Here is a 25814-nt window from a genome sequence, read left to right as displayed (position 1 = left end):
ATCTAAAGATCAACACATTTTAAATTGTCCAAAACGATTTTAACAGGTAGGTTGAGAATCACTGTACTAGGACCAATTCTCTATGAGAGCAATCAATTTATCCTCCTCTCCTTCTCTGTGTCCCTGTTGTCACCTAATTTCCACCTAAGACAGAAGTAAGGACCCTGACTCTGGAGTCGGCCAGCCTGGAACCAGCCGCGTGAGACCTGGCAACGTGGTTCAACTCTGGGGGTGGGGGGGGCTCTACTGTCCAGAAAGTGGAGACAAAACCAGCCCCCTCACAGGACTATTGTGAGGGTCATTCCTCCAACAGCCGCTATTTGAGGGTGCGCTCTGGGGATCGAAAGGGGAACGAGACAGAGCGTCTCTCGCGTGGAGGTGCACACCCATCGCGGAGGAGAGGATGATGTGGGCAGTGTGCTTAGCCCAGGCTCGAGGCCACAGCGGCCACTCAAGGAACGACAGCTGCTGTTTGTGCCGGGATGTTATCACGTTATTCTTGTGAGGCCTCTCTCACCCCAAAGGCAAGAACTGTCCATCTTGGCTCCCGCTTCCCACAGAGACCAGGATGGGCTCTGCCCACAGCTGACCTGTGGCCTGAGGAGACCAGGACAAAGGTGGTCTTTCTTGTTTTCTGGGGAGTGGGGTTGGGTGGGGAGAGCTGGAGTCCAAAAGGAGAGAGCTGGGGCTGGCTCCAGACCCCGAGGCGGGATCAGGAGGGCCGGGAGCGTCCCTGGAGGAAATGCTCTGCCCCTCGCCCTCTGTGAGGTGTTGGCTCCATGGTTCCTGCCCACAAGCCCGGCTGCCACAACCCACGCACTGGGCCACACAGAGGGGTCCTTGTTAATGCTGAAAGGGCCATGTGTTTCTCTCCCTGCCGGGCCTCCCCGGCCCCCCCTCCTCCAAAACACACACAGCCACACCCACACCCCACACGGGAAACGGCCGGGTGGCCACCCTGCCGGGGACATGCCAGCGCCCTCCCACGGATGGGGATGGCTTCTGTCACTGCCTGTTGTGGGTTTCATTGCTTTGGGAGGCAGCTGAGGGTGGGGCCGATGCCCTGGGACTCCCCAGGAAGGCCACCGACTTGCTGTGTCCCCAAGTTTTCACACGCATGTTCCCAGAAAGCCCCTCCTTGTTGGCCACCCTTCTCTTGTCATTCGGGAGGTCCCAGATCCCCTCTCCCACAGGGCAGGCCCCCTGCATCCCCCTCCAGAGCAGGGCCTCACATGCGGCTGCTGGGCGGGATCTTGCGGCCGTCCCGGAACCAGGTCACCTGTGGCCGTGGGAAGCTGGCGATGCGTGGGGCACGGATTACAGCCGCTTCTCCGTGGGAGACACTCTGGTGCTTCTCACCTTCCTCAAAGCTCCCCATGTCTGCGGGAGGGAAGAGCGTACGTGTGGGTCAGACGGCCCAGCTCCCGTGCTGGGAGTGGTGGTGGCAGGATGGCTGTGGGGAAGGAGGCCGCCGGGCTCAGACCACCCACCCAACCCCATCAGCCCACCCTCTAAGCCCATCATTATGACACGCCCTGCTTTGTGCTTTGGGGGTTTACATCCATATATCCATGAACCAATCGATTCATCCAGCAACCACGAAGAGGTTGGTCATTACTTCACACATTTTACAAAGGGAAAAACTGCCCAAACAGGCTCCGAGAGGTTCCCTGACTTGTCCAAGGGCACGTGGCTAGGATTTGAACTCAGATCCGAGTCTGGAGTCTGGTGTCTGCCCCACAGGGCAGTCGGGGTTTCAGCGTGAGGTGAAGGGCACATCTTGGTGCTGGTTTCCTAGGTTCTTGGTGGAGGCAAGTTTGGGTATACTGGGGAGGGTGGGGTCTTGGATGCTCATAGAGTATGGAGATGATTTTCCTCCTCTGCCTTGGGTGGGAAGTGTATGAGGCTGCATGCAAGTGTGAATGGAAACACCATATTGCTCTTTTAAAAACATGCCTACCCTGCTGGCAGATAAGGAGGGGAACGTTTATCCCGGCTCTGCTATGCCGGCCCGGAGGGGAAGAGAGCAGCAGAGATGCAGGCAGGAGACTTCTCGTGGCCCACCTGCCGGCTGGAATTGAGGTGGGGTTTGACTCTAGTAGCAGAGGGTTACAATGGGGCATGGGAAGGGGTCTGCACCGAACGTCATGACTTTTGAACATTAATGTACATCCTTGCTACCCAAAGTGTGGTCCGTGAGCCTGTTAGAAATGCAGTCTCAAGCCCCGCCCCGACCTACAGAATCAGAACCTGCATCTTCACCAGACCCCCAGTGAAGGGTGTCCATATTCAAGGGTGACAAGCATCATTGTCCCCAACTTGGCCACATACCAGTTAGAAAAAGTGCTGATGCCAAGTTCAAGAACTCACCTGCAGACTTCTGTTTCCACAGGTATGGGGTGTGTGAGCTGGCCATCAGCACTGCCATGTGCAATCAGGTTCCGACCACCGAAAACTGAGCTGCATGTCCCCACTGCCCACTGTCCCCTCCCTGGCCAAGGCGGCCACGTCCCAAGCCACCTGGTCTCCTGATGCTTTCACTGTTATTTCTCAACCCCTCGAATATTGCTGCCTCTTCTCCCTCTCCTTCAACCAGGCATTCCCCAGCCTGGCTAAACCTCAGAATCCCCCGAAGGGTGGGCGGGACTCAAATGTGGGTATTTCTAAAGCTGCTCAGGTAGTTCCAACATGAGCCAAGGTGGAGAATGACCGTTTGGGCTCAAGCTAGTGGCTCATAGTACTTTGGTGGGTCTCAGAATCCCCCTGGGAACTCGGTAAGCCCATAGATTTGTTCCCATCCTTTGCTCCTCCCCAGGGCATGGAAAGGCCCCTGCTTCAATATGCACCTGGATCTCTGAGTTCTTGATTCGCTCTTTCTAGGACGCTGCTGCATGCCAAGTTTGAGAACCATGGGCCTATCCTCTCTTTTTCCAAAGTCCTGGGTTCTGTTCTCCTCCTGGCCCCACTGCCCCCTGGGAGGCCTCCCCTCATATCTAAAGGTTTTGACCACAGTCTCTCTACAAAGACTCTCATATCTGCTCTGGCTCTTTTCTGAGCTTCAACACCCAAAACTCGATTTCCAACAGAAATGTTGGCATTTCTTACCTTCTTCTTGCTGTCTTCTGTGAATAGCTCCCACTTGCACCTGCCCTGGAGCCTTTTGTGGTGCTTTGCTTCCCTTCCGTGTACCCACAAAGTCCTTTGACTCTTCCTCTGGGATAGCCCTCTCATTTACCAAGCCCCCTGATTCTAGTTCCCACAGGCCCACCACCAAGCGAACCCCGTTACCCCAGTTGCTCTGACCACCCCCCAACAGGGTCTCCATAGGCTCCACACCCACCCATCATCTTACACTCTTCCTAATTAATTTTTTCTGGACATATGGCTGACTTGCTCAGAAACTTTGGGATCTCCTCTTTGTCCCAGGAAAGTCTAAATCCCCTTGCTTGATTCAAGATCCCTCCCTAATCTGACCCCAATCAACCTTTCCCGTCTTAACGCCCACACCACATCATGTGCCCTCCTGCCACGCTGAATTACACTCGGCTTCCCCTCGCAGGCCTGTCCTTGTGTGGGGCCCCTGCCTAGAAAGTCTCCAGAACAAGCCATGATTCACCAAGGTGCTGTGATTCAACAGCATCTCAGAGGGATCCAGGCAATTAAGGATCTCAAGAAAGAGAATGTGCTCTTGGCATCCTTGTTCTACATTTGGCAGGCAGTAAATGTAATGGTAATAATGGCTTTGGAGTCACTGAGACTTGAGTTCAAATCCTACTTCTGTCACTTATTAGGCATGACCTTGGGCAAAATTTTGACCTTGCTGAGCTTTAATTTCCTCTTCTGTAAAATGGAGTTATGAAGAGTATGTTCCTCATAGGTTGTAGTCAGGATTAGATGAGATACTACATGTGTGTGTCAGGATCTATCTTTCCACAGATGGCTGCATCAATATTTATCTCCCATCCAACATGCCCTTCTTATGAATGTGCTGGAAGTGATGGTATACAACTTTTAAGGCTAGGTCATCAAAAGGTTGCAGCTTCCCCTTGGATCCATCTCTCTAGACAGACACAACTACTTGGAATCCAGCCGCCATGTTGTAAGGAAGCTCAATCTGGCCCACACAGACATGGGAAGAGTACATGAAAGGAGGAACTGAGGTCCCCAGAGGACAGCCAGCACCCACACTGGACATGTGAATTGTTGTGTGAGGTCTCACATAATTTCAGTCTCCAGCCTTTAGGTCTTTCAGCGGAGACCTCAGTCATACGGAGTGGAGACGAGCCATCCCTACTGTGCCTTGTCTAGATCCAAGGCTCACATACTTGGTGAGCCTAATAAATGACTGCCATGCACCACTATGCTTTGGGGTAATCTGTTATGCAGACACAGAAACTGGAAGAATATATTAAAGTGCTAAAAATTATATCTAATGTTTGTAGTATTAAAATATTAGAATTGTATACATTTTTCACAGCTTAGCCGAAACATCGACCTCTTCAGCAAAGATTATCCCATGCCACCAAACAGAATTAAAGAACAGAGATTGCTGCACACTGACCCTCCATTGGCTTTCTTCCTTGGTGGACTTCACATGCATGTAATCCTCATGCTACCACGGCTAGCTCAACTCTAGTAAATACACATATTTACTTGTTTATTAATTTCCAATACTTGGCTCTGTTTATAAAACATTATGTCAATAAATCACATTGATTTCAGTTCTCACAATAATTTTATCTATTTAAAAAACTTTTCACAGAACTCTGAAGATATATTTGAACAATTTAAAGCAATTTCATGGTAATAGTGTTTCTTTCTCCCCTCTTGAGTTTTATTAGCTCCATTTCATCAGTGAGGAAATTAAAGCTCATGGAGATAGAGTGGCTTATCCAACGTTAAGCATTCAGGGCTGGGCAGGGCCAGCATTCAAACCTGCCGCCCCCACCCCCCTCCGCATTTCCTTTCTCCTTCTTTCCTAACTCATCCCCTACATTAACATGCTTCACACACATTCTTTATCTCTCCCTACCATACTGTAAGCTTCAAGAGGCAGTTGCGTTCATCAGCAAGTCCCTGTGAGGCACCTAGCCCTGTACTCTGCACACAGTAGGTTCCTTCTAAATTCACCCAATGCCATCGTGCAATGACTCTTACTGAGCCCCTACTGTGGGATGGATGAATGGAGGGCTGGAGGAAGAGAGGAAGAGATGGATGGATGGAGGAAAGGCGGGCAGGAGGATGGATGACTATACACGGGCGCAGGTATGTATGTATGAACAGTGAGAGGGATGGAAGGAAGGGCACAGCCGGTCTTGGTCCAAGTTTTGCAGCTGATGTTCTCCTCCATGTTTCCACCCCATAATCTCCTTGCCTCACCATGGCTCTCAGGCCCCCCAGAACCCTCCTAGTCTCTCCACTGCACTGAGTCAAGTGGGCTTCTGGGACCTGCTCAAGGAGCCCCCAGCTCTGCTCACGGGCCCCAAGGCACAGCCATGCACACACTGAACAGCAGCAGCAAGGGGCCAAGGGGGCGTCCACTCAGCTGGTCAGTGCAAAAGGGAGGCTAGAAGGAGGGACGCCACACACTGGCAGAGCCTGGGGACCCAGGTACCCCTGGGAAACCTCAAGCACACTAAGGCGGACACAGATAAGGGTTTTTGCACTTGCTCCCTGAGGTACACGCTTATTAACACACCGTGTTATGCCTACAGTGCTGATCTACCTTTCCCAACGAATTCCCCAAAGAGCAAAGAAATGTAAGCCTGGGGCACAGCTGGAAGTGGCCTCCAAATTCCTGATGTCTTTGTTACATCTTAAAAGGTCTTGTGAAATATGCATCCCACTTCAGAATACATTCATTGCTTTTATTTCTAAAACATTTTTTTAATCATGAAATATGTCATGCATACAAAAGACTGAATATAATTATATGTATACTTTACAGAAGACTAGAACACTCCCATACCACCACCCAGCTTAGGGAACAGCACACTAACAAACATGCCCCCTCCCTCCAAGGTGTCCCCCACCCCAAGGCATTCCCCCTTCCCCCCACCGAGGTAACTGTTGCCCCAAATGCTGTGGCAATCATGCATGGCTTTCCCCCCAAGTTTTGCTGCACACAGATGCATCCCTAAACAATTTAGGGTTAATATAGTTTGGTTCCAAGCCCTTGTATGCCTGGAATTATTCTGTATGTCATTTACCGTGATTTGGTTTTTTTTGTGCAATTTTTTTTTTCTTTTTCTTTTTGGAGCTTCAGCTATGTGCTTACACTTAGTTCGGTCATTGTCACGGCTGCCTGGGTGTCCACGTGGTGAGGGAACACAGTGCACCTGCAGGTTAGGTCTGTTTCCAGCATTTTGCTGTCCTGCTAAGAACAGTCTCATGCAGATCTTCTGGCGCACAGGGCTAAGACAGGCTCTAGAACATGAGCCTAAGCATGAAACTGCTGGGTTGCAGGGTGTGCACACATTAATTTTATGAGATAATGCCAAACTGTTTCCAAATCTGCACCAATTTACCACTTAACGCTCCCTCCAGCACGGATGGGAGTTTCTGGCAACTCTTGGTCTTGCCAGACTCGTTTTTTTGCCAGTCTGGTGGACATGAGATGGTGTTTCCTTGTGGTTTTGTTTATTAGAGAAACAGTGCTTTCTCTCTCCAATCAGATCGTATTATGCCTCTTCCCCAATGAGGCATGTTTATTTCCACTACACTGTGAGTAACATCAAAAGTGCCGACCACTTCTCAAATGCTACCATCTGTCTCTACTGCCCCACTTCCTCAGCTACATCTCCTTCCACTGTCTCCTTCCCTTACTCTGCTCCAGCTACCCTGGCCTCAGACACCCAAGCCTACCACAGGGCCTTTGCACTTGCTGTTCCCTGGCTGGAAAGACCTTATCCCTTTGTGTGACTCATCCTCTTGCTTCTTTTGAGACTCTGGTCAATGTCCCCTCCCCAGATGGCCTCTCTCAGCCACTCTATCAAATAGGACCCCTGCCCCAGCCTCCATCCCTCTTAACATGGCCTCATTTTTCCTTAGAGCACTTTATTTTTCTCCACGGGCCTTCTATGTTCTGTATTCTATCATATATTCACCTTTTAACTTTCATGGCACCCTACTACTTTCCTGGGGGCAGGAACAGGTGTCCCCGTTTTGTCACCTGTGTCCTTACCGCCTAGAACAGAGCTCAGCACGCGGTGGGCCTACAGCAAGAGTTGCTGTACGAGTGAATGAAACAGGCGAAAAGACACGGCCAGGTTCTCTAGAACTGTAGATGGCCCCTAAATAGTCCACATTCAATGCTTACACTCAGGTTAAGCATTAAGAAAAATGGGCCCATCGGTGGCATTTTGGGCATCAGTCCCAGCAACAGGCTCGATGCCCTCATGTCCCATCTTTTTTTTTTTAAGATTTTATTTATTGGGGCACCTGGGTGGCTCAGATGGTTAAGCATCTGCCTTCGGCTCAGGTCATGATCCCAGGGTCCTGGGATCGAGTCCCGCATCGGGCTCCCTGCTAGGCGGGGAGCCTGCTTCTCCCTCTGCCTCTGCCTCTCTCTCTCTCTCTCTGACTCTCATGAATAAATAAATAAAACAGTTAAAAAAAAGATTTTATTTATTTACCTGACAGAGAGAGACACAGTGAGAGAGGGAACACAGTAGGGGGAGTGGCAGAGGGAGAAGCAGGCTTCCCGCGGAGCAGGGAGCCCGATGTGGGGCTCGATCCCAGGACCCTGGGATCATGACCTGAGCCGAAGGCAGACGCTTAACGACTGAGCCACCCAGGTGCCCCTTCCTCATGTCCCATCTTGTACAGGTGGCTTCCATATGGGGCAGGGGCCCTTTGTCCTGTGGCCTATGGGTGGGCTTGCTGCCCCCAGAATGTGGATGTGGACAGCCAGGAAGGCTTCTTGATCCAGGAAGGCTCTCCTAACCCCCTCAGCCATTCAGTGAGCTTGCTGCAAGCCAGAAATGTATGGCAACTTGAAAGAAACAAAGAAGAGACTGGGGTGGGGTTGGGGAGTGCAGGCAGAAAGGGAGCTGGGGAGGGGGGTGGACGTTTTATTGACTTCCTCTTAATTGCTGTAATTAAAAACATGTAAAGAATCTTTTTGTAACGACTTTGCCATTATCATTAGTTGTTAGCGCAGCTGCCTTATTAATTTCTCGTTAGAACCCAATTCACAGTCCCTCTTTGGGAAGGGGGGTGGGAGCCAGAGGTGGGTCTTGCCTGGCCCAGTTCCGGAAGGAGCCTGGAAGGGCAGCATCACCGGAACCGGCTGCCTGGAGCCCTAAGGGCAAAGACTTCTGCCCGCGCCCCCCCCCCTCCCTGCCCCGGGATGCAGAAACCCACCGGGAGAGATGGAGGGCTCCAGAGAAGCAGCCATTGCCTTCCCATCCTCAGACCTGTGGGCATCTGTGTGACTGTACAAGAGAGACAGGTGGAGAGACAGACAGGTGCAGGTCTGCAGGGCACACAGCGGGGAGAGCCCCTGGACGGGGACTGGGGGAGCAAACGTAGAAGTTTTATGGAGGCACTGCTATCGGTGTCCTGTGAGTGCACGTTGAGTACCCAAGGGGGAGCGCCTCCTTCAAGTTTGCATCCCCCGTGCCTCACTTGCCTTACCGTAGCCCCAGCTCCGGAGAGCAGACATGGTGGCTAGGCCAGAGTGAGAAAGGTGAGTTTATTCCAGGATGCAAAGAGGAGAGGATATAAAAGCACAGAGAAGTTAAGCAACTTGCCCAAGGTCACACAGGTAGGGAGAGGTGAGCCTGAATTTGAATGGGAGGGGGGTGGTGGGGGGGGTGGTTCATGGCTAGACCCTGCAGTGTCCTGACAGCAAGGCAGGAGAAGGTGGAAGGTAGAAATGCTGGCTGTGGGGCCTTGGGCTGTCCTCTACCTTCTCTGAGGCTCAGTCTCCCTATCTCGAGATGTGGCTCGTACCACATGCCTTCCTGCCTCTCAGACTTGTCCTGGGAACCCACGGAGGAAAGACTGAAGGAGGGATCCTTCTGGAGGCTCTGCCGTATCTCCTTTGGCGTCTCCTGAGGGAATCCGAGTCTGTTCCAAGGGGTCTTGGGGCACGTGCTCACCTTTCCAGGAGGATGGAGGCCATACTTCTTCCTTTGTCTGCCCCCTCCCATCCCCCCGCACGCATACACCAGGTGCCCAGAGTCCTAAGCTACTCAGTGCCGAGGCTGGGGCTGGAAGCGACACTTCCTGAGCCCCCTTCCCCCCCCGCCATGGCATGGCCCAGGAACTACTTGTAAGCATTTTCATCTGCTCGCCGCTGTCGACAGCCAAGAAGAGCACGTCACCCCAACCCCGCGGTGGGAGATGGCGTTCATCCTAGGTGGACGCAGCATCCATTTGTGGCATTATCTGGACATGGGACAGTCCAGTCCAGAGCACCCACTGGGTTCCATGGGAACCCCAACCTCAGCAGCTAACCCCCTCTCTCCTCACCCCCACCCCATTTTGATTTTTCTATTCCTGACCTTAGATGGCAGTGTGGCGAGGGGGGTGTTTTGGAACCAGGCAGCTGTGGGTTCAAGTCCTGCTCTGGTACTTCATCACTGTGTGACTTAGGCAGCCTTGTGGGATGAGGACGGGAGAGAATGGTGTGCACTGCCCAGCAACAGGTGGGAAAGAGCGAGGTGGGTGGGGGTGGTTTTGCCAGGTCCCCCTTTCCCCACACCCAGGATCCTGGAAGGTGTTTTGAGGGGTGGGGGTCAGGTTGGACAGCAAGTTCTTCAACTTCCATAACTAGAGAGAGAGACCCCCACCAGATGAGACAAGTGTGTCCAGCAAGGGGGGGGGGGGGTTGGGAGGTTTCCCTTCTCCGTCCCGCCATGGCCACCAGAGTGGGATGAAACCATCATTGACTTGTCAGGATAAGTGTTTTTCTCAACTGCCCACTGGAGTGGACTCCAGGACCCCCCTCACTCCTCTGGCTTAAGGTCCGAAGGGGTGCAAAAGTCGTGGCTTCTCCCTTCGGATGCTGTGGAGCAAGGCGGCTTGGTGCAGTCTGAGGAGCGGTTCTTGAGGTTGGCCTGGGAGCTGCAGCTGGTGGTCAGGAATGGGGTGAACCTGGGCCTCCCCACTGCATTCAGTCCTTCGGACCCTTCCAGGGACCCCCCTGCTCTCTGCCAGGGACCACCTGTAGCCACACGGGCACAGCTAAGCAGCGGCCCCACAGAACCTGGTGGCAGTGATGGTTGTGACCATGTCCAGAGGCTCCTGAAGCCCGGGCTGACACGTGGTGGCTTTGACGGGGTAGGGACGCCCCTGTGAGAGGCGGGTGAGGGGCAGACGCTGGGCTGACTGCAAGGCCTAGGTGTGACTGTCAGCTCACTGCTCTGCATTTGGCCAGAACAGTGTGTGCCAGGAGCCCTTCCATCCTGTGGCCTGTTTCTTCTGGCCTTAGCACGATGCTACAGAATATTAATTGCAGCAGTAATGCTCACTGACTGGGCAGGCACTGGCTAGGTGCATTGGGCACATGAGCTCAAGGAATTCTCTGGACGAGCCTAGACTGTCGGGGACATTGTGTCCTGGATGGCATTTCCAACTGCATGCACACCGACATGCAAACCTATGTTATCACCAGCGCCAAGGTGAGCAAAGAGGCAGACCAACCTAGGCATGCACATTTGCACGCATGCAAGCACACACATCTACGGATACGTGCATATGCACACATGTGCACGTGTTCTCTCCCACATGCGGGGGACAAAGAAGCAGACTGATGCACACACATACACTCGCACACACGCGCACGAACCCACACTCACGCACGCAAACCTGCACACACACGGGCATCTGCATGCACGCGTAGTTGCTGGAGGCTGGCCCGTGGCTCTGCCCCTGCCCCGCAGGACTCTGGGCACCGGCTAAATGAGGCTCCCTGGGAGCTCTCCAGCCGCTGACAGTGCCCTGATCCATCATTTTAATTCAGGGCTTCTCCATTCCTCTGAGTGAGCTGAGTTGCCTTTAGTGCTGATTTATGGAGACACTCCGTCCTCCACTTTTGATTACGGTTGTTTTCCATAATTATTATCAACACTCTTTGCCTCGCTTGAGGTTTCCTTTTAGATTTCTCTCCCCTACTTCTGTTCAAGTAGCAAGCTCTCTCCTGTGCTAATTCAGAGGCGAGCCCCTGTAGGCTCTGGATGAGAGGTGTCCTTTTTTTTTTTTTTTTTTCTTAAATTTCAAGGCTCACTAAAGCTTTCCACGCTCCCATGTCCCACTGTGCCACCTTGGACCTCTGCCCCTGGAAGAACCCAGAATGAAACAGCCCATAATGAGGTTCATTTCTAGCACACAGCAGCTATTTTAGGATGGGGGGCAGGACTGAGAAGGGGATGCTGAGTCTCAGGGGGAGGGTGTTGATTGGTGCTCTGGGGCCCTGGCCCCCGAGATGCACTTGGGATCTTCTGAAGCTGCCTTCCCTTCTTCCATTTGAGAAAGTCCTTCCAGGGACTGGTGAAGGGACTTACAGGGGCCTACACTTTACTGTCTGCTCAGCTGGCTCCTCCAGGAAGCCAGACTCGTCATCCCTGCCCCTCCCTCTTAGGGTCATGGTGCCACCATGAGGCATCTCCCAACGATCCCACAGATCATGGGACCCGCTTGCTGTTACTGCTCCAGCACTGCGTGAGTTGGAGGATGGAAAGGTTAAGGTCATGGGGGGGGGCACCAGGAAGTCTGTGGAGAAGAGTGTCATAGCTGGAGAGATTCAGGTGGGCCATCATGAAGACCCCCAAGTGCGAGGCCCAGCCAACCCCAGAGGAGGCCCTTGAACCAGGTGATAGGGCCCCTTTTAAAAGAGAAGCAGTTGGTCCCATGGAAAGAGTGCTGAACTCTGAGCCGGCAGATGTGCGTGTCACTTGTCAGCGGTGCAGCCTTGAGAGCACCTGTCCACCACAAAACGAGGGCACTCCCGTGATAGGCAGAAAGGGCCACCGTCAGCACCCAATGAGCATGGAAGCCTACGGCTGGGATTTGGCTCTGCCCAGAGCACGGTGGTAGGTGGGGACCCTGCAGACCCTCTCCTGCTGCACAGACCCTCCTTGCCCCCAAGTTGCCCATCATACTACTCACAGGCCACCTGGACCTCGGTTTGCCGCTGCAGCAGGGCGCCCATCCGGTTCCGCACGATGCAGCGGTAGAAGCCTGCGTGGGTGCGGTCCAGGCTGGTGATCATGTACCTAGGGTGCAGACGAGAGAGCCAGTGAGCAAGGCAGGGATGCACATGTCAGACTGGGATCAGAGGGTGAAGGTTGCCAGGTCACCCTCTTCCTGAATGGAGAGCACCAGGGAGTTCTGGATCCTCTGGCCACGTCTTGGAGTCACAGGAAGGTCCCTATCAATAGAAATGTCCCTCCCAAGGGCAACCAGGCTTTAGCTCAGGTGCCTAGGGAGTAGCCTGCATTTTCCCACGGATGGGAGGTGCTATGCCTGAGTCCTTGACCCTGGCTGTGACCAGGCCTCCTCTGCTGGTCCTCCGCTGGAGGTTGTTGTCTTCCCTTGCCTGTGACTTGCATGACTGGGAAAGGTGGGGGCATTCTATTTTGGCCAGGCCCAGGACTGTAAATATTAACCGAAATGGATAGGGGTGGCAGAGGCAGAAATGTTCACATGCTTCCCCTAATGCTTTGTATCATCTCACCCTTAACATTCGAGACAGTTCCACTGCAGTTTTGTGGAGGAAAAAGGCAGAGCCTTCCTAGCAGGACAGGTTGGCTTTCTGTACATGTGGGTCCTGAGGCCAGGATGCTCAAACCCGAGGAGGACCCTTGGGAGCCTGCTCTGGGAGCACGTGACTGGCCCAAAGGGCAGCAGAGTCTGGTGTTGGGGGAAAGGTAGCTGGAGAGCAGGTGTGCGGGGCACTGACCTGGCTGAGAGGCAGGGAGGAGGCCAGGCCAAGTCGGGGAGAGGGACTTCTGGCAGGTAACACACGGGCAGGTGGTGCTCTCTGGTATGGAGGGGGCTAGTTCCCCTGGTAGCCACTCTGTGATCACCTTTCCTGTGCCTGACCAGTGGTTGGCCCAGTAGGGACCTCAGAGGATCAAGGGGCTTGTGCCTAGGACATCTCCCCCATCCTTGGGTGTCTGAGGGTTTGCCCAGCTGACATGGTGGACAAGCTCATTGCCACCTGCCTCTAGGCTATGCCAACCCTGGGACAGAGCAACCTTATTCTCAAGAGTTGTTAAGTTTTCTTTTATACAAGTTCCAGCGGGGCTCACCACCACCACCAGCATCACCATCTCCACTACCACCATAGCACCACCATCACCACCAACACTACCATCACTACCACCATCACCAACACCACCATCACCACGAACACCTCCATCACCACTAACACCACCATAACCACCACCATCACCAACACCACCATCACTGCCATCACCACCAACACCTCCATTACCACCATCACCACCAACACCTCCATCACCACCATCACCACCATCACCACCATCATCACCAATACCACCATCACCACCATCACCACCACCATCACCAACACCAACATCACCACCAACACCTCCATCACCACCAACACCTCCATCACCACCAACACCACCACCACCACCACCACCACCACCACCACCACCACCACCACCACCACCACCTCCATTACCACCATCCTGCCATCATCACCATCTCATGACTGTGAAACAACAACTACCACTTTCTGAGCACCAGCTATTCCTCTGGCCTGGGCTTAAGTACTTTTCCTTCATTTTTTCATTTCACACAGCAGTTCCCAGACTATTGGATATCATGGACCAGTAACACTTAAAAAAATGGGGCTTACTCTGGAAAACAGTATGGAGGTTCCTCAAACAGTTGAAAATAGAGCTACCATAGGATCCAGCAATTGCACTACTGGGTATTTACCACAAAGATACAAATGTAGGGATCCGAAGGGGTACGTGCACCCCAATGTTTATAGCAGCAATGTCCACAACAGCCAACCTGTGGAAAGAGCCAAGATGTCCATCGAGAGATGAATGGATAAAGAAGAAGCGGTATATATACACAATGGAATATTATGCAGCCATCAAAAGGAATGAGATCTTGCCATTTGCAACGACGTGGATGGAACTGGAGGGTGTTATGCTGAGTGAAATAAGTCAATCAGAGAAAGACATGTATCATAGGACCTCACTGATAGGAGGAATTCTTAATCTCAGGAAACAAACTGAGTGTTGCTGGAGTGGGGGGGGGTGGGAGGGATGGGGTGGCTGGGTGATAGACATTGGGGAGGGTATGTGCTATGGTGAGCGCTGTGAATTGTGTAAGACTGATGAATCACAGATCTGTACTTCTGAAACAAATAATGCAACATATGTTAAGAAAAAAGAAAAAGAAGAAGATAGCAGGAGGGGAAGAATGAAGGGGAGTAAGTCAGAGGGGGAGATGAATCATGAGAGACGATGGACTCTGAAAAACAAACTGAGGGTTCTAGAGGGGAAGAGGGTGGGGGGATGGGTTAGCCTGGTGATGGGTATTAAAGAGGGCATGTTTTGCGTGGAGCACTGGGTGTTATGCACAAACAATGAATCATGGAACACTACATCAAGAACTAATGATGTAATGTATGGTGATTAACATAACAATAAAAAATTTTAAAAAATGGGGCTTGACATAAGACCGTCAACTTTTTACTTTGCCAAGTAAGATCATTAAAACCAACCAACCAAAAAGCAAACAGACAAACAATCTAGCAACCAAAAACTTAAAAAAGATAATATTAAAAAGTGCTAGGCAGGGAGAGAAAAACAAACAGAAATGGTCAGCATTTTATCTAAAAAGGACATTTTGAGGTCATAGAGAAATGTAACCTCAGCATAAAAGCAAGTTTAACAAATTTTAAACTTAAATTTTATGCGAACCCACTATGCTAGCTTCATTTTCCTTGTCATAGGTGAACAAGGGCAAACAGCTGTGGGGCTATATATGAGAGTCCTTCACGTAATCCTTGGAGAGGGTACATTTATCAGCACCCCCATTTTAGAGGTGGGGAGACTGAGGTTCAGAAATGTTTCCTCACTGCCAGGCAGTCTCATAGGTGGTCTCATAGGCAGGGCCAGGGTTCTACAGAGCCCGCCTGACCCCAAGCTCAGCTGCTAACCAGTTAAACACCGACGTCATATTCCAAAGCGCCCCCCCCCCCTTCTGTCCTGGGACTCACGGATGCTCTGGCTCTGCAGCACGATTCAGAACCTTCTGGCCGTCCAAGCCTCTTATCTCTGCCACCGGCTGCAGTTCTTATCTGTCCCTTGCTACTGCACACGGTGTGATGGAGGGGAGATAGCAGGCGCCCAGGCTCTGGCAAATTTCCCGTTCTCCTTCCACCCCATCCTCAAGCCCATTACCACTCTTGCTTGCCTCGGCCGCAGGGAGAGGAGATAGCTTTGGGGAAACGGTTTGGGCCTCGATAACGATGGGGGTGACCGGAGAGGAGAGATGGAAGGTAAGATTGGCTAGAACGGCTATCTTTGAAAATGGAATCAAAATTATTAAAAAGCTGCAGGGAGAGGAATATGAACAGAAATGGCCCCCCCAACTAACAAAAAGATGCTCAACCTCCATCACAACGAAAGGCCAATCAAAACAAGACGGTGTTCACATATCAGATGCCAAAGACTTTCATGTTTGATCACATGCAGTGCTGGCCAGAGTGGCGGGGCGGGGGCGGGGGGAGGCATGCCCTCAGATCAGCCGGTAGAAGTGCAGAGTGGTCCAGCCTCTCAGGCAAAATCTATCACAATGAGAATAGGTAAGCCTTTTGACCCAGAGGCTGCATGCCTGCGAGCAAGCCTCATAGATATACTGCCATAATGTGGCAAAAAAACAAAAACAAAACAACAGGTGTAAGAATGCTCAAGATGGCATTGCTTCGAACAGCAGAGATAAACATGCAACTGGAAACAACCTAGACGTCCGTCAAGAATGCAACTGGGTCAGTTACAGATGCTGCAGCCGCAGGATGAATGAGGAGCGCCTGTCTGTTTGAGACAGAATGGTCTCCGAGACACACGAAGCATGGAAAGGAAGTTGAAGCTGGAGAGAGGGAGATGCTTACGGAAAGAACAACACGAGGAAGGAAGAAGCCACGCAGTATCGCGGCTGAGTGTCAGGGACCAGAGTGATAACGGACGGTTATGGCTCTCAGTAAGCTGCTGTGTACTGACACAGGCTACCAAACCCTTCGTTTGATGTTTAGGACCATGCAAATCGACCCAATAAAAATAACTTCAGTTTGTGGACCAAAAAAACAAAACAAAACAAAAACAAACAAACAAAACGGTAAAAAAAGAGTAAATGGTATGATACCATGTGGGTAAATGAAATAGTATACACATTTGTATATATTTGCATACACATGATCACACGTCTGTAAAATGTGTATATTTGCATATGATACAAGTACCTAAAATGTATATATTTGCCTATACATGATACACATACATAAAACCTCTTCCAGATGGGGATACTCGATGGATACCTGTTATCTGCCTTTTGGGAGATACACTTTGAGCATATAATTTAAGTATACATTATAAAACAGACACCACGGACTCACTGGATGCAGATTTGTTTGCTGATGTCAGTGATGCGTGGTGAAATTTAAACTTTAATAAAAGTAGATTTCTGCAGAAGGCTCTATGTCTGTTTGCTTCAGCCTGGAAGCCCCGGGGCCCCGGGGAAGGTCAACTGGCTGCAGGCCAGCCCCTCCCCCAAGGCCAGAAGAGGACCACTGGCCTTGGGCCTCCCTTTGGTCCCCCTGTAGTTGAGGCCAGGCGCTCCCTGGCCTGGCAGAGAGGGGTACCGCCTCCTCTCCATCCTCCAGCCTCGCTCTCCTCCCCGCCTGGGAGACCTATTTCTGGCTGGATGGCAACATTATTTAAAGTAACAGTTCCGCCCACTGCCTTTCCTACCAGGGAAGCCCGCTTCACTCCACCCCAATTGCTGGAGTCTCCCTGCCTCCAAGGCGGGTGGACGAGGCAGCTGGCCAGCATCTCAGCTTGCAAATCTAGTGGGCTGTACGCAACCTTGATAATGATAGTAGCAGTGCTCATTATCCCTGAAATGTTCCCTTCTGGGCCCTCTGGACACAGCCCACAGCTCCGTCTGCCTCACCCACCTGCGGCTGCTGGCCTGGCAGGGAAGTGGATGAGCCCAGCCCTGTCTGGGTCCCCTCCAGGGGCAGGGGGATGGATGGAATGCCCTGTACAGCAGGGCACACACCTGATCTGCCCAAGGCGGGAGCACTGAAGAAAGTACTGGAGCTTCTGATTCAGAGAAATTTAGGCTTAACTTTCCTCTCTACTCTTTCTTAGGAATGTGGGTGGGGCATGTTATGGAACCTTGCAAGCCTCAGTTTTGCCATCAGTAAAATGGGGACAATGATGGATGTCTTTGATGGGTTCATTATAAGAGGCCTCAGACATAATTGCCAGGCATACAGCAGGTGCCACACAAATGCCTGACAAATGAGGGAGTCACTGGCGGGGAGTGGAAGGTGTGGGGTGAGGTGGGGAGATTCAGAGAGGAGGACAAGCGGCTGTGGCAGAAACCCCCCCACCGGAGGGGGGATCCATGAAAGGCTCCACACCAAGCATCAGAGTCCCTTGCCTGGCAAATTCTTCAGCTTCCCCGTGGACGTGTGAACCCCAACTGTCCCCAGACACCAGCAAAGGACCTGCCATGCCCCCTTGGTTACTCAATCCTCTTTACTGGTAGAGGGGCTTCACCTCAGTCCCTCAGCGGCCAGGACAGGAGGTGTCCTCCTCTCCGCGGGGACACTGAAGACAGTGAAAATGACAGATCCCCTTCCAAAGGCTGCTCCTCTCAGCTTCCTGACCCCAGTGAACTTCCTGCCACCCGCCTGACTTCCCAACTTCCTGGTCACCTCAGTTTGTGTCCTCTGGGTGCAGAGCCTGAGCCTGGCTTCTTTGGGGCTGAGGAGCAGCGACGGTGGGCAAGGGGCACCTCTTCCTGGCTGACCTGAAACTTTATTGTCCCTCCAATGACAGAGTCACAGGTCGTGGCTCGACGGACTGGGGGACACCCTGAATCACCCACCTCGAGGTCCCCTCGAAGGATCACTTATTTATTGATTTCTTCTAGGAAACATATTCATTCACAGCATGCAAAGACTGAAAGAAAAGGCACGCAGGAGATGTCTCTCCCATCCCTGTGCCCCAGCTGCCCGGTCACTCCCAGCTCCACACGTACACACAACCCCAGCGACTAATTTCCTGAGTAGCTTTTCAGAACTTCTCAATGCAAACACAAGCAAATGCAAGTTCACGATCCCTCCCCTTTTCAGCAGGAGACTTGGGGCCTCCTGTGGGCTGTTCTGCTCCTTGCTTTGTGCATGTGACAAGGAGATCTTTCCATAACTGCACGTGTGTGCATGTAACTAAGCTTCCTCAGGCTTCCTAACAGTGGCTGAGTGGCCAGTGGTGAGGAAGCCTTGCTTCGTCCCCGTCAGACTGCCAAACGGAGCAGGTGGGGGTTGGGGGTTGGTGGGGAGAGCCTTGGGGCAGGGCTTGGCCAGGGTGGAAAGAAAGGAAGATTCATTAAGGACCCACACAGTTCTCCCTGCCCCCTCAGAGTGTCCTGATTTGCCCGGCAGGAGCCGCCGGCTCAGTCCATTCCTCGAGATGGAGAGATGAGCTCAGGGTGCAGGGCGCACGGTGAGGCGGGGAGGAGCCGGGACAGATAAATGGACTTTCAGAGACACGAGCTGGGTAGGGAGCAAATGAGGACCTAACAAATGTGGCATATTCTCTGGCACACGAGGAAACACACAGTGCCCTTTTTGGTTCGAGTCCTTGAGTGTCACAGTTGATATTTAAAATGATCCTTACTTGCATTAAATAAGATATTTCAATTCCATGAAGCTGTCAAGAGCTGATGTGGACACCAGAAACAATAGGCACACTCTCCTTGTATTGTCCTCGTTAATAAATCAGACGCCTGGAGATGCACGTGCTGATGCTCACACAGAGGAACGGGGTGTGTGTGCACGTGCACACGTGTGTACACGTAGCACGATTTCACACCCAACCATGCACATTCATGTGTTTGCACCCATGTGCACACTCTTAACCCACGTGCATGCACATTCATGCATACACGTACAAAGTTGTGTACCCACAAGTGCACTCATGCTACTCCAACGTGTGCACACACACCTAGCACATGAGCACTCACGCACACACCGTTTGCATGCATGCACACATGCACACACTGTGCATATGGTCATGCATACCTGTGCACACTCACGCAAGGTGCACAGTGTACACACACATGTACACATGCACACTCACACAGCCCGGACACATACGCATGCATACACATGTGCACGCACTCCCACATGGATATACACTCATGTGCTCATGCATGCATGTGTGCACACAACAGGGTACACCCACCCACACTCATGCAAACATACTCATGCACACGGGTAACAATCCCGGGGTGACCCCATGTCCAGCCACTCCCATCTGAGGTCACCCAGGGCACCCCAATCCACCCTGCTCAGGTACAGGCACTCTTCCGCTCACACTGAGGCCCCGGGCACTCTGGGCTGCCACATTCAGATGCGCTCAGGACACACGGATGTCCAGTCACAGACACACACATTCTCTCCCACCAAACCACATCTTCTAGGGGCAAGGGAGCCCCTGGGGACTGACCTCTTGGCGCTAGGGCTTTTCTCTCCAGAGGCACTCTGTGTGGGGAGGAGGGACCGCTGGACAGGGAGGGAACTGAGGTTTGGGGCCAAGAGATCCCCCCAGCTGTGCCCCTTCCCTGGGCTCCCTCACTAAGGTGTGGGCTCTCCGTGACTCACCCACTAGGCTGCTTTTCCTCAAGGGAGCTGTGCTCAGAGAGAGTGGGGTGGGGGAGCAGCTGAGCCTCTACATCCACTGGGGCGTCACGAGGGGCTCTGGGCCTGCTGCCTGCAGGTGTCACCACAGACGTCCGAGGCTGACAGGCTGTGGGGACAGCGACAGGTGGCTGAGCTCCGGGGACCCAGGCTTCCTCCCCTCTTCCCATGGGCTTTTGGGCAATGGGAGACACAGTGAGTCCTGGGGTGTGTGTGTGTGTGTGTGTGTGTGTGTGTGTGTGTCCCCAGACCTGCGGACACACGCCCCGCACCCCTTCTTCCTGCAGCAGGGAGACAGTGGGCGCTTGGAGCACTGGTCACTGGGGTGGTGGGAGGCTGGAAATGGGCCCCACCTCGTGGGTTTGCTTTTGCAAAGATTCCTCAGGAAAGAAAGCAAGACTCCGTCCAGAGTGATTTAAAGGGGAAAGTACATGTACCAGAAAATAGATAATAGTAATGTACCATTATATAATTAAGGTAATTAGCACTAGGATAAAAAGCGTCATGTATCCAACATAGATCAACTCAGCTAATGCTCGCGATCCTGGAGGAGGCTCATGCTAATGGAAGCTCAGTTTACAGATGAGAAAACTGGGCCCAGAGTAATTAAGTAACCTGCCCTAGGTCACACAGTGAACGAGTACCTCACACAGAGGGGCCACCGGGTACACAGAGAGGATGGACCTCACGGGGAGTGTACCCAGTCGTTTGGGGTCTCTCCTTTCTGGGGCTGGCTTGGAAGCAGGAAGTGCTGACTATCTATATTCTTTCCCCTTACACAGAGACTGTCGATGGAGGGACAGGAGGGGCTTCTGGGCAGGACCTAAGGATATGGTCTGTGGCGAGCTGCAGAGAAAGCTGGTGCCCAGTGCTGGCCACTCCAGTCTCCGTGGGGGTGCAGGGGACTGGGGCGTGACTGCCCAGGGAAACTCTTTGGTGGGACTTTTGGTTGTGGAAGGGGATCCGGTAGGAGAGGCACTGGGAACATAGCCGAACTGTTCCCTGTGATGCACTCACTGGCAGGTGGCATTTTCCCTCGGGTGGCAGCCTGAGGGATCCTGAATTCATGGGCAGGTGGGGGGTGGGGGAGAGAGAGAGAGAGACAGAGAGATGGTGGGGTGGGGAGAGACACAGAGACACACACACACACACACACACACACAGGGGCAGACAGAGAGAACCAGAGAACCAGAGAGAGACACAGACACACACACACACACACACACACACACACAGGGGCAGAGAGAACCAGAGAACCAGACACACACACACACACACACACACACACACACACACACAGGGGCAGACAGAGAGAACCAGAGAACCAGAGAGAGACACAGACACACACACACACACACACACACACACACACACACACACACACAGGGGCAGAGAGAACCAGAGAACCAGAGAGAGACAGACACACACACACACAGGGGCAGAGAGAACCAGAGAACCAGACACACACACACACACACACACACACACACACATACACACACACACACACAGGGGCAGACAGAGAGAACCAGAGAACCAGAGAGAGACACAGAGACCCAGGGAGAGGCAGTGAGAGAGGGACAGGGAGAGACAGACAGACAGACACACAGAGGCACCAGCTGCCCCCGCACAGGAAGCAGATGGGTCTCGAGGGCAGCTGGTCCCGGGAGGATGATGTCAGGAAGATCCCCCCGTGGGGAGGGCCGGCAGGGCGATGCAGGAACCGTGATGGCTGTTCTGTTTTCAGCGGTTTCTGTCCTGTACTGTAATTCCCCTCCCACATCTTTGCAAAGAGTGTTAAGCACCCAATTGGCTTGTGCTAGTGGCGCTTCGGGGAAGGAAGGGAGCCGCTGTGCTCTGACCCGGGGAGGGGTCGCCCTTGGAAGGAAGGTGGCAGCCTGGGGGGCAGGTGGGAGGTTTGAGTGAGGCCTGAGGGTCCTCTGGAGCAGAAGCAGGACAGGTGGCGCTGAGGCCCAGGCCAGGTGAGCATCGTTGGCCCCAGGGACCTCAGAAGATGTGAGATGGTCATGGGCTCACCCCTCACAGACCGCGGACATTTGGATAGTGGAGGACTTGGGTACAGTGGGTGCCCCCCCACCCACGTGGAGGGCTGCAGGGCGGACGGTGCCACAACAGACAGAAGGGGAGGACCCCTGATTCTGACTACAGAATATGGGGGGAGATGGACTCTGGGTCACAGGTGTCAGGTCTATGCACTCATCCCTTCTCCTGCCTCAGCGCTTCCCCTGTGGCCACACAGGGCTGGCTGGAACCTCGGGAGCGCCGGGCCCCCCTCTGGGTGCGGGCAAGGGACAGAGATGCGGGAGCAGCCAGGACTCGCCCACATCTGCAGGCGTCTGCGGCACCTGTGGCCTGCAGGGACTGGGCTGGGCAGGAGGGCTTGGGAAGACCCCTGCCTCCGGGAAGCGGGAAGATCCCTGCTGGCCCCACTGTCCAGCTCTACCCGACTTCTGGTGCTTTCTGATGAAAACAAGCTGCCTCTCACTTCTCCATGGGTAGCCCCTCAGCCCACAGGGTCCCTCTCCGCTTTTGCCAGGACTGTGAGCACCCTTGGGCTGGTTAACATACTCTTTGCCTGCTGACCTAAAGCCCTTGATCTGTCACAGAGCTCATTTGCTTTCTTTTGAGATTTGCAGACCACTGGCCTTGGAGAATGAAGGACCAGAACTTTCCTAGGCCACAGAGGCCAGCAAGTCTGTTGAAGCCGCCCGGGCTCTCTGGTTAGTCCAGTGATCTTTGAGCAAAATGTTTTTCTTTTTTAAGGTCACACCGTGACTTTACTGACCTCCCCTGGCGCACCTGGAGGCCCTGCCCTCCTTTGCAGAAAATAACAGACCATTTGTGCACATCACCAGGCTCGCTTGCACACACACCCCTCCCCTCCCCAGGTATCAAGGAACTAAAACTTCTTCCACAACCCCCCAGCACAGACACAACTCTGTACGTGGCCTCATCAAGTCTGCATGTAATCAAGAAACGTCACAGAGCACTCTACTCCCTTAACTGATTAAACCCCATTAAACATCTCTGGGCCAGGCAGAAACCTCGGAGCTGGCCTTTGGACAAGAGTCTACCTTCTCCCCAGGTGGCTGGCCTCCTGAATAAAGCTCATATTCCTTTCCCATCAAAACTCGTCTCTTGAGTAGTGGCTTTTTGAGTGACGGGCAGCCAAACTGGGAACTGGGGTTTCGGTAACAGGATGTCCCCTCCAGGAAGCCTTCCTGAATACGCCCTGCGTTGTCCCAGAATTCTCTCCTACCAGAGCTGGTGCATTTGTCACAAATGAATGTAATGTCCTATGTACCCGTAGGTGTCTCCCTGAGCTCATGTCTAGTACACGGTCCCATGTCCCCGTGCACCGTGCCTGAAACAACACATGCTCAATGTACATTCTCTGGATGAGTGGATGAGATGGCCAGTGTAGAAGGCCACAGAATGCCCCCCAGAGATGTCCACATCCGAATTCCCAAAGCCTGTGAGTGTGTCACCTTATAGGAAATGATGGTTGAATTGGGTCCTCCAAAAAGATATGGTAACATCCTCACCCCAATACATATAAATGTGCCCTTATTTGGAAACAGGGTCTTAGCAGATGTAATGAGTTAAGATGAGGTCATTAGGGTGGGTCCTAATCCAAGATGCCTGGTGATGCTGTAAGAAGAGAGGCAGACACAGAAGCACAGGGAGAAGGCCAGTGCCCCTGGAGGCAGAGACTGGAGCGACGGGGCCATAGGCCAAGGAGCGCCGACCACACCAGAAGCTAGAGGAGAGCCATACGATGGAGCCTGGGCAAGGGGGCTTGGGAGCCTTCAGAGAGAGAGGCCCTGTGGACACCTTGATTTCTGAACTCCGGCCTCCAGAACTGGAGAGAGAATCCAGGTCTATTGCTTTACGCGCCCACCCCACCTCCCCAGTTTGTGGCGTTTTGTGACGGCAGCTCTAGCAAACTCACACAGACGCAGCAGGGACTCCACAGCTGTGATTTAGCTATGGACCCGAGATGCGGGCATGATGCTGGATGACTCGGTGGGCCCGAGTGATCCCAAGCATCCTGCAGAAAAGGGTGATGTGAGGAGAAAAGAAGAGGCTGGAGGGATGCGGGGTAAGAGCCAAGGGATGTAGGCGGCCTCTAGAAGCTGGGAAAGGGGAGGAGGTGAGGGTTTTTCTCCCCCCCCGCCCCCCCCGCCTCCAGCAGGAAGGCTGCCCTATTGCCACCTGGATTTTAGGACTTCTGACCGCTGGAACTGTGGGAGAATGTGTGTGCTTTGTTTTAAGTCACTAAGCGTGTGGTTATTTGTTACAGCGACGGCGGGAAACTCATGCAGCCAGATCCCCTCCAGGTTGGGGATGGAGCTGGGGCCAGGAAGGTCTCTTGGACAATGTGGGAGGGGGGCGGAGGGTGGGGGATGACGCTGGACGCCGTCTATTCTCTGCAGACCCCTAAGAAGCAGGCAGCCGGAGGGCTGAGCTGGGCTGGATGCAGAATTGCCTGAGGGAGCTACTCAGACAAGACACAGCCTCCTGAGCTTGGACGACCACCTGATGGATGGTTCATTTGGGCAGCTCAGGACCCTCTGCAGGGCCTCCCCTCCCTGTCCCAGCCTCCATGCTACCCCGGGAGCCCTGTGTGTGGCTCTGAGCCTCCCTGTCCCACTGGGAGAAGCCGCAATGCCCGGATTGATCCTGGGGCCTGTGGTCAATGAGAGGGATGGTGGCATTATCGACTGGAGGCTGCTGACACCATGACAGCCCAGGCTAGAGTTGGCTGGGGAGGGTGTCTGTCCGCCCTGTGACCTTCTGGGCCAATTAACTGCTCTCAATGAACAAGGGAAAGGACTTCATTAAGGGCTGCCATCAGCACGGTGGTCCCCTCAGACTCGGAGCAAGAAGACAGGTAGGCGGGGAGGGAGGCCCAACGTGGCCACTCAGCAGGCGCAGGTGGGACCGTCACTGTGGGGAAAGGAAGGGGGGACTGCCCCCACTCTCTCGAACAACGATAAGAGCATCCGGTTCCGAGCAAACACCTAGAGTATATTATCTGGTTCACCTCCATGCTCACTGCAGAGGGAAGGTGTTCCTCCCCCTTTTATAGCCAGGGCCCTGGGCTCAGAACGATTGAGCAAGTTGCCTTAGGTCACCCAGCCAGAGGGCAGCAGGGCGACATTAAATGTCAGGTCCATTTGAACCCACACACGTCCTGCCCCACGCCTGCCCCTGACCTGGTGCCCTTGCCGGTCCCCGGGCACACCCCAGAGAGAAATGCCTCCCGGGAGCTGCTGGGAGCTGCCAGAACCTGTCCCGACCCAGGAGCCCCGCAGACAGAATCACCTAAGAGCCAGGAATCACAAGATCTGGGGTCATTTTGCAAAGCGCAGGATGGGACAGGACACCAGGTTTTATTCCGGGAGCAGAGAGACGCGAGACCTGTCTGGGCTCAAGGAGTTCAAACCTGCAGGTGTTTCAGGGTGGATTTTCAAAACATGACTGGGATGGAAGGAGTCCTGAGGTTTGAGGGGGTCGGTGGGGGGCGGCAGTGTGGTTATTTATTTTTTAGAAAGGAAAGAGAAAGGAAGAACAGAGAGGCAAGAAGTGGGGCCTGTCTTCTGCTCCCAGTGATGCTCAGGAATTTTCCCCAGGGCGCCCTCCTTCCTCCGCCTCTGGGGCAGCAAAGCAGCTCTTTGTCCTGGGCTGTCCACATGCAGCTGAGATTCCTCAGGGGCTTTTTTTTTTTTTTTTTTTTTTTACACCTAGTAACAGGCCGCATGGAAATCCGGCCTCCAGGAGCCAGATTGTTTGTGCTCTGTGGCCAAATCGTGGAAGGCCTGGCGGAGCAACCTAACTGACCTGCTTTTCTCTCTCCCAGCCTCCC

The 25814-nt window shown here is 53.2% G+C and overlaps 1 protein-coding gene across 1 annotated transcript in view; it reads right to left on the bottom strand.

The window, feature by feature from the left end:
* Positions 1-25814, bottom strand: part of SDK2 (sidekick cell adhesion molecule 2) — a 133413-nt gene that overhangs the window by 91283 nt on the left and 16316 nt on the right. The window contains exons 3-4 of the mRNA XM_028112733.2: positions 12115-12221; positions 1233-1380 (exon numbers count right to left, since the gene is read on the bottom strand). Of these exons, the coding sequence (XP_027968534.2) occupies positions 1233-1380; positions 12115-12221 (255 nt within the window). The remainder of the gene's footprint in view (positions 1-1232; positions 1381-12114; positions 12222-25814) is intronic.

The sequence above is a fragment of the Eumetopias jubatus genome, unplaced genomic scaffold (assembly GCF_037043125.1).
Source record: "Eumetopias jubatus isolate StellerSeaLion01/CBP00866 unplaced genomic scaffold, mEumJub1_p1.0 scaffold_10, whole genome shotgun sequence".
Classification (NCBI taxonomy): Eukaryota; Metazoa; Chordata; class Mammalia; order Carnivora; family Otariidae; genus Eumetopias; species Eumetopias jubatus.
Note: the sequence above shows the minus strand (reverse complement) of the source record. Positions and strands in the feature narration are given on the sequence as shown.